General features: G+C 39.9%; 1 protein-coding gene across 1 annotated transcript in view; it reads right to left on the reverse strand.

Annotated features, from left to right (window-relative positions):
- Positions 1 to 9,411, reverse strand: part of LOC107739177 (nuclear receptor coactivator 7-like) — a 13,053-nt gene that overhangs the window by 2,209 nt on the left and 1,433 nt on the right. Inside the window, exons 2-6 of the mRNA XM_016551203.1 lie at positions 9,001 to 9,148; positions 8,797 to 8,919; positions 5,458 to 5,610; positions 5,271 to 5,366; positions 1,989 to 2,062 (exon numbers count right to left, since the gene is read on the reverse strand). Coding sequence (XP_016406689.1) covers positions 1,989 to 2,062; positions 5,271 to 5,366; positions 5,458 to 5,610; positions 8,797 to 8,919; positions 9,001 to 9,148 — 594 coding nt within the window. The remainder of the gene's footprint in view (positions 1 to 1,988; positions 2,063 to 5,270; positions 5,367 to 5,457; positions 5,611 to 8,796; positions 8,920 to 9,000; positions 9,149 to 9,411) is intronic.

Raw genomic sequence — 9,411 nt, forward strand, 5'->3', positions numbered from 1 at the left:
TAACTTACAGTGGTGTGAAAAAGTGTTGGCCCCCTTCCTGATTTCTTATTTTTTTGCGTGTTTGTCACACTTTAATGTTTCAGATTATCAAAAAATTTTAATATTAGTAAAAGATAACACAAGTGGACACAACATGCAGTTTTTAAATGAGGGTTTTTATTATTAAGGGAAAACAAAATCTAAAACTACATGGCCCTGTGTGAAGAAGTGTTTGCCCCCTAAACCTAATAACTGGTTGGGCCACCCTTAGCAGCAACAACTGCAATCAAGCGTTTGCGATAACTTGCAATGAGTCTGTTACAGCGCTGTGGAGGAATTTTGGTCCACTCATCTATGCAGAATTGTTGTAATTCAGCCACATTGGAGGGTTTTCGAGCATGAACCGCCTTTTTAAGGTACTTAATTATAATTATGAAATTATTTGTTTTAAAATCTCAGGGGTACTTCAAGCAAATATATTAGTTTGGGAATTAATACCCGTGACGTCACTTGCAATCGACACAAATCGTGCGTGTTGCCAATGGAGACAAGACGCTGTGGTGCTTAAACGATTAAAACTAATTTAATATACTCCTCTTCATTATTAAAATATACATAACTAATATGTACAGGCAAGCAGGTGAGACCAGAATAAACGCAACACGCAAAGTTTGGCGTTAAGCGTTTTTCCATATAGAATAAACTGTCTACAGCTCTTTTATATCATTGTCTTGTCCATTAAGCTACATTACGTGTTTTATTTATAATGATTTTCTATGGGAGGAAAATGTTTAAAGTGCAATTTAACACATTGCGTTCTGGGCTCGTCTGCTTCCCTGTACGGAGTTGAACCTTTTAATAACACTTAATGCATTTCATAATGCACGTTCATATTTGCTGGTCTGTATATACTTTGAGTCAACAACAAGACATATAGGCTACTGAATTGTCTTTATCATCTTTATATATTTATCATATACCGTTATTATGCCACATTAAGTGAAAGTTTGCGCATCGTGTTCATGGCCATCTGCTTGCCTTGTAGTACATTAAATAATAACTATATATCGAATTTGATCTTTTAATTGCACTTAATAGCATCTTAATACATTAAGCCATATTAAGTGTTTATGTTTTTCTACAGGAGGAAAACGCTTAACGAGAGACTTTGTGCATTGCGTTCATATTCTGCTGTTCTGTGGCCGCGAATTTGCGGATCTTGTCTTTTTCTTGCAGGACCCTGTACGTTATACGAAACTGTGCGTGTTGCATTTATTCTGGGCTCACCTGCTTGCCTGTACATATTAGTTATGTATATTAATAATGTAGAGGAGCATACTGAGTTTGGCCTTTTTAGTCCATTATGCCACATCATGCCACGTTTTGCGGTATGGGAGGAAAATACTATATACATATTCATTATATTAATAAATTGTATATTTAATTTGATATTTTAATAGCATCTTAATACATTAAGCCATATTAAGTGTTTATGTTTTTCTACAGGAGGAAAACGCTTAATGAGAGACTTTGTCCATTGCGTTCATATTCTGCTGTTCTGTGGCCACGGATTTGGGGGTCTTGTCTTTTTCTTGCAGGACCCTGTATGTTATAGTACTAAATTAGTTTTAATTGTTTAATCACCACCACTGCATCTTGTCTCCATTGGCAATACGCACGTGAAGATTGCAAGTTTCTTTTTTCTTGTCTTCACCACCTGGCTACTGTTGTAAAATGTTGAGAGATTCAAACAAAAAGTAATCAATAAATAGAACAAAATAAAAATTTAAAAAGACTGCAAGTGACGTCACTTGCGAAAGCACAAGTGTCTGAGAGCGCAAGTCTGCAGCCAGACCCTTCTCAAACAAGTAACTGCCGTCTGATTACGAGTATTTTAAAATTTAACTTAATCTAATTACAAGAACTTAATTTTTGGAATCTGATTACGTAATCCGGATTACATGTAATCAGTTACTACCCAGCTCACGTTAGCATGTTTCTGAACTCACCCTCCTCCGCCGATCTGAAGGGAATCCGTGTTTCCTTTCACAAAGTATGAGTTTTCACCCTTCCAGCGGTAAACCTGAAAACATTGAGCGTCATTGACGACACATTGATTTTCTGTGAAGCTGCTTTGGAATGATGTGCATCGTGAAAACCGCTATACAAATAAACGTAAATTGAATTAACTAAAGGCAAACATCAAGACAAACTACAACTGTCACTTTAAAGTATTGAGGTCTCATGCCGTTTGAATACTTAATCTGAACAGAGATTTGAAGTTGGAAACGATTTAAAGTCCTTTCACATTGAGCGCGATTAAGCGACGCAAATGCACCACACAATGACGTTCTTGAATCAAAACAATAAATCTCTATGGAGCTATTCATACCGGTCGCGATCAATTGTGGCGCGACAAAGTAGATTTTAGACCAGTGTGTTGATATTTTTTGCTAGGGACCTTTTGATTGATTCAAGATTCAAGCTCTGGTGGGTTGCTGGTTACTACTCCGTAGCTAACATTTTCTAAATGATTGCTAGGGCATTACTTAACGGTTCCTATGGTCCTCTAAGTAATTTATAGATTGTTACTAGGCAGTTGCTAAGATATTCTGGGTGGCTATCTGTCTGTTTCAAAGGTGTTCACATTGGTTGCCAGAACATTGCCAAGCAGTTGCTGACATATTCTGAGTGGATGTTAAGACTGTGTGGTTGCCAATGTTCTTTGAGTGGTTCCTAGGGTGTTGCTAGGCAGTTGCTAAGGTGTTTTGGGTGGTTGCCTGGCGATTACAAAGGTGTTCTGATTGGTTGACAGGAGATTGGCAATAGTTGCTGATACATTCTGAGTGGTTGTTAAGACTGTGTGGTTGCCAATGTTCTCCAAGTGGTTTCTAAGATGTTGCTAGGCAGTTGCTAAGGTGTTCTAGGTGGTTGCCTGGCAGTTGCAAAGGTGTTCTGATTGGTTGACAGGACATTGGCAACAGTTGCTGACATATTCTGAGTGGTTGTTAAGACCGTGTGGTTGCCAATGCTCTCTAAGTGGTTTCTAAGGTGTTGCTAGGCAGTTGCTAAGGTGTTCCAGGTGGTTGCCTGGCGGTTGCAAAGGTGTTCTGATTGGTTGACAGGACATTGGCAACAGTTGCTGACATATTCTGAGTGGTTGTTAAGACCGTGTGGTTGCCAATGCTCTCTAAGTGGTTTCTAAGGTGTTGCTAGGCAGTTGCTAAGGTGTTCCAGGTGGTTGCCTGGCGGTTGCAAAGGTGTTCTGATTGGTTGACAGGACATTGGCAACAGTTGCTGACATATTCTGAGTGGTTGTTAAGACCGTGTGGTTGCCAATGCTCTCTAAGTGGTTTCTAAGGTGTTGCTAGGCAGTTGCTAAGGTGTTCCAGGTGGTTGCCTGGCGGTTGCAAAGGTGTTCTGATTGGTTGACAGGACATTGGCAACAGTTGCTGACATATTCTGAGTGGTTGTTAAGACCGTGTGGTTGCCAATGCTCTCTAAGTGGTTTCTAAGGTGTTGCTAGGCAGTTGCTAAGGTGTTCCAGGTGGTTGCCTGGCGGTTGCAAAGGTGTTCTGATTGGTTGACAGGACATTGGCAACAGTTGCTGACATATTCTGAGTGGTTGTTAAGACCGTGTGGTTGCCAATGCTCTCTAAGTGGTTTCTAAGGTGTTGCTAGGCAGTTGCTAAGGTGTTCCAGGTGGTTGCCTGGCGGTTGCAAAGGTGTTCTGATTGGTTGACAGGACATTGGCAACAGTTGCTGACATATTCTGAGTGGTGGTTAAGACTGTGTGGTTGCCAATGTTCTCTAAGTGGTTTCTAAGGTGTTGCTAGGCAGTTGCTAAGGTGTTCCAGGTGGTTGCCTGGCGGTTGCAAAGGTGTTCTGATTGGTTGACAGGACATTGGCAACAGTTGCTGACATATTCTGAGTGGTGGTTAAGACTGTGTGGTTGCCAATGTTCTCTAAGTGGTTTCTAAGGTGTTGCTAGGCAGTTGCTAAGGTGTTCTAAGTGGTTGCCTGGCGGTTGCAAAGGTGTTCTGATTGATTGACAGGACATTGGCAACAGTTGCTGACATATTCTGAGTGGTTGTTAAGACTGTGTGGTTGCCAATGTTCTCTAAGTGGTTTCTAAGCTGTTGCTAGGCAGCTGTGTTCTGATTGGTTGCCGTGAAATTGCCAAGCAGTTGCTAAAATGAGTGGTTGACAAGGCGTTGCTATGTGGTCGACAATGTTCTTTAAGTGGTTTCTAAGGTGTTGCTAGGCAGTTGCTAAGGTATTCTGGGTGGTTGCCGGTCAATTACAGCGTATTCTCATTGGTTGCTGGGATGTTGCCAAGTGTTTCTAAGTTTCTAAGTGTCTGCCAAGTGTTTCTATGTGGTTTCTAAGGTGTTAGAAGGCAGTAGGCAGTACTTTGCTAAGGTATTCAGGGTGATTGCTTGGCAGTTGCAAAAGTGTTCTGATTGGTTGCCAGGACATTGTTAAGCAGTTGCTAAAGGTGTGTTCACACCAGACGCAAATGTAATTATTCGCGGGAGTAGATTACATACAAAGTCAACGCAAAGACGCGAATAGAGGCGAATTCGCACCGGGCGACGCGAATGAATACGTACGATATTCGCCTCAATCGCGTCTTCCGCGCAAGTTCAAAAATTTCAACTCGAGCGGAAAATTTGCATGACATGTTCTCGCGCAAGCCAATCAGCGAAGAGTTTCTTGACACGTCCAGTTGAATCAAACAATAGAAGAGAGCATTATTGTAGCCGTCTGTTATTATAGGTCTGGAGCATAGAAAACAATTAAAATCAGTTGTAGTGGTAGTTGTATTTTATTAGCATGGCTACAGAGATGCTGCTATCAATAATAAAAATAATAGTAATATCAGTGTATATATACAGTAGTAAAATGTAACACACACATTAATGCAGGATCCTAACGTTACTCATCCTCCTCTGCATGGTGCTGTGAACCCAGACACGTCGGCGTTTGGCTTTCCATCGTATTTGGGACTTTTTGACAACAGGTACAAAACAGCGATTGTAGTTATCTCCACCATGGTTGATCGCGCTATCTCCACCATGGTTGATCGCGCTATGTTTTTATTCGCGCGAGTGACACGAAAAACATCCAGCGAGTAATCTAGAGCGAGTGACGCAATGCGCATATTCGCTTCACGTCTGGTGTGAACACACCATTAGACGTCTGAGTGGTTGATAAGGCATTATATTGTGGTTGCTAGGGCGTTTGCAAACAATTTTGTCCCCTAAAGTCTACGTAGGTCAGAAACACACCTTGATCTCTGGGCAGAAGCTGTAGAGGAAGGTCTCTCCTGTCCCATAATAGTGCTCACTCAGTCGGAAAGGGTGAGTGGAAAACGCTCCAAAAATCTGCAGGAGAAAATGACGAGTTTTTTAACATGGGAACACCAGTTTCATCAGCCGGTCACAGTACCAACAGCGGTCACAGTAGTGCATGTACCTGGTTGTCCATGTCTTTGATGACCATCAGCACAGGGCAGTCCAGCTCCATCAGGTTCCTGTACAGGGTTTTCAGGCTGGTTCCGTGTACCACCGTACTGTAGACCAGACGCCACGGATAACCCTGAACACGGGCCGGCAAACGAGTGGACAACTGCAGAACAAAGCGTCACACAAATCACAATGATCACCATTTATTAGGGGTGTAACGGTACACGTATTCAATCCGGAAATTTTCAGTACGGGTCTTTCGGTTCAGTACGCATGTGTACCGAACAAATCATTCCATTTTTTTTTCAGGAAAATCAAACAATAAATGCCGTTTTGACGCTCTTTGATGCTGCGTGAATAATATAGAAGTCTCAGTTCTAACATCAGTGCGGAGCGCGAGTGAGCGCGATCATCCCTTCATCTTTACTACTAGTTTTAACGCGAAATAAACATGAATGAACAAATCATGCCTCATGTAATCGCTCAATCAGTGTTTCAACCGCGGAAAGACGTAAATTAAACAGCTTGTAAACAAAATGTCACGTAGCATTTCATTTACCTCAGGCAAGTAATCAGTGTCTACAGCTCGTTATCTGAAGTCTCGAGAAGAGCATTTTGAGAAATATTAGACTACATACTGATTATATTTTACTTTACCTGTTAGTGATGTCTTAATTATTTAATGTATGTTTAAATAAATCTTTTTTGAAAAAGTTACAACAGCCACTGTGTAAATTATTATATTTCAACAACAAATAGAAATTTTATAATTTAGAAGTTAATTTAAAAACTGCATATTTTTAATTTGAGTGTTGATTATTATAGTTAAAAATAAATGGTAATTGAATTTACGTTTGGGCTGTTGTTAATTGTAACCTTACAGTAATGTAAAAGTGTTCCCTATAGTTTAGAGAAGCAGAGGCAGATTTTTATCCCTAAGAAAATTAATTGTAATTGAATTTATTTAAAGAAAAAGCAATTTGTTCAGTAAACCGTTGTTTAATAAAAAAAAAGAAGTTTAGTTTTTTTCCTCCTGCTGTACCGAAACCATACCGAACCGTGATGTCAAAACCGTCACGTTTGTGTACTGTTACACCTCTACCATTTATATCATCCCATAATATCACAAACAAACCCCAATGGACCTTTAAATAGTTAAAGAGATAGTTCACCCAAAAATGAAAATTTGCTGTTAATTTATTCATCCTCAGTGAATTTTTTCCTCAGTAGAACAGTAAATAAGATTTTCAGCTGAAACTATGGTCCTTGGTGATTCATAAAAGTCAATGGCTACAGCAAATTACTAATGGCAAATGAATAGCCTTGGCTTCTGACGATATATTGATGACTTATGAAGCGAAATGATCAGTCTGTGCAAGAAACTGAACATTATTACCTGTAATCCAGAGCCTCAGGCAAACAGTCTGGAGTGATGTCCAGTTCACGAATGAATCATTCTTTTGAACCTATTCTTTTTAGTGAGCTAGTTGAACAAGTTCACTGGAGCATCAGAATTAGTTCGCGGCTCGAGCAGCGCAGATCTTCAAGTTACTCAATCAAAACTCACTTTCGGACGCCAGACAGTCACTCCGACTGGAAATGAGCCGAAATAACGGCATATATGATCCAATGATGAATGAACTGATTCAGTGCTCCAGTTCCTCCAACAGTCACTGAACTGAGGAAACAGCTTGCCTCTATAATAATAACACAATTGCAGCTTTAATAACACAATTGCGAATATGTTACGTCATTGCTTGATTACGTAAACTAACTAGTGAATTGCACCAGTACACTGCAACGAACTGTCCAAAAGAACCAGTTTGCAGAAAATAATCATATTTCCCCATTTGCCTCTGGATTACAGGTAATAATGTTGTAAGTAATGTTCAGTTTCTTGCACAGACCGATCGTTTCGCTTCATAAGACCTAAATTTTTGCTTTATTTGATAGCACTAATATAGTAAACTTTGGCAAATTCTGCTTTGATACCATAGCATTGGACTGGTGCACCTCAACACCTACAAGTCACGAGAAGCCAATCAGATTGTATTTGCTGATATCTGCTAGATCTTGTCATTTTTGAGGCATAGGACCTGTCATTTACTCACTCTCATGTCTTTCCAAACCTGTATGACTTTATTTCTTCTGCGGAACACACATGAATATGTTTTGCAGGATGTTTCAACTGTTTTGACACAAACCTCACACATCAACTAAGATCAAACCTCAATGGTTCTTGCATGTCATATGACCAAACGTCACAAAATTTAAGGTTTGTGCCACCATACTGTATTTTATGTTTTCATTTGAGTTGAGAGTGGATAAAACCTTAGAGGGATAGTTCACCTATTCACAGCTGTAAATGTACTCACCCTCAGGCCATCAAAGATGTCGATGAGTTTTTATTTTTGTTCAGTAGAACAGTAAAGAAGATTTTCAGCTGAAACTATGGTCCTTGGTGATTCATAAAAGTCAATGGCTACAGCAAATTACTAATGGCAAATGAATAGCCTTGGCTTCTGACGATATATTGATGACTTATGAAGCGAAATGATCAGTCTGTGCAAGAAACTGAACATTATTACCTGTAATCCAGAGCCTCAGGCAAACAGTCTGGAGTGATGTCCAGTTCACGAATGAATCATTCTTTTGAACCTATTCTTTTTAGTGAGCTAGTTGAACAAGTTCACTGGAGCATCAGAATTAGTTCGCGGCTCGAGCAGCGCAGATCTTCAAGTTACTCAATCAAAACTCACTTTCGGACGCCAGACAGTCACTCCGACTGGAAATGAGCCGAAATAACGGCATATATGATCCAATGATGAATGAACTGATTCAGTGCTCCAGTTCCTCCAACAGTCACTGAACTGAGGAAACAGCTTGCCTCTATAATAATAACACAATTGCAGCTTTAATAACACAATTGCGAATATGTTACGTCATTGCTTGATTACGTAAACTAACTAGTGAATTGCACCAGTACACTGCAACGAACTGTCCAAAAGAACCAGTTTGCAGAAAATAATCATATTTCCCCATTTGCCTCTGGATTACAGGTAATAATGTTGTAAGTAATGTTCAGTTTCTTGCACAGACCGATCGTTTCGCTTCATAAGACCTCAATATATAGTCAGGAACCACGGGTATTAATTTCGTGTTCCTTGATATGCTTTTATATTTTTTATTCTCAAAAACCGGTAGCCATTGACTTGCATTTTATGAATCACCAAGGGCCAGGATTTCAGTTAAAAATCTTCTTTACTGTTCTGCTACTTGAATGAGTAAATTAACAAGAAATTTTCATTTTTGTGTGAACTATCCCTTTAAAGTAGCAAAAAATTCAGACCTTCTCAATGTGCGTGTCTTCCAGAAGAGCACTGGGGTCCATCAGCACAGGAAGAAGATCTAGAGGTTCCTCGTCCTCGAAGCTGAAGCTCTGGCGTCGCTTGGCCTCATTAATCGTGATGATCTGATGACAAAAAAACAAACCAAGCTTTCATATTTTTCGTATTCTTTTAGGTGTTTCTCACAAGAGTCGCATGTTCCTCACCTCCCAGCTGCGAGGAACCGGGTCACTGTAGAAGTTGTCGATCATGGTGAGCTCGTCTTTCTCTACGACCACGAAGCCCTGCTCCTGAGCGTCTTTCCCATAAGTGTCTGGAGACCACTGGATGAAGAACGAGTAAAGGTGGTCCACTCTTTGGGGAAACAGCAGGAAGGTTTGGTTAGTGTACATTAAATTGCATATTATATTGTAGGAACTAGGGATGCTAATTTTAACCGGTTAACCGACAGTAAGAACTTTGACCGATTAATACAATCAGTTAAACGGTTTAAAAAGCCGTTCAGTAATTTATCAAAATATTTTAAAACAGCTGCTGCATGGTAGGGCTGTCAAAATGGCTGAAAAACTAAATTCAAATTTTGTACTTAAAATTATATACGAATTAAAAGGCATAAT

This window comes from Sinocyclocheilus rhinocerous, unplaced genomic scaffold, assembly GCF_001515625.1.
Source record: "Sinocyclocheilus rhinocerous isolate Xijiao unplaced genomic scaffold, SAMN03320098_v1.1 scaffold555, whole genome shotgun sequence".
Classification (NCBI taxonomy): Eukaryota; Metazoa; Chordata; class Actinopteri; order Cypriniformes; family Cyprinidae; genus Sinocyclocheilus; species Sinocyclocheilus rhinocerous.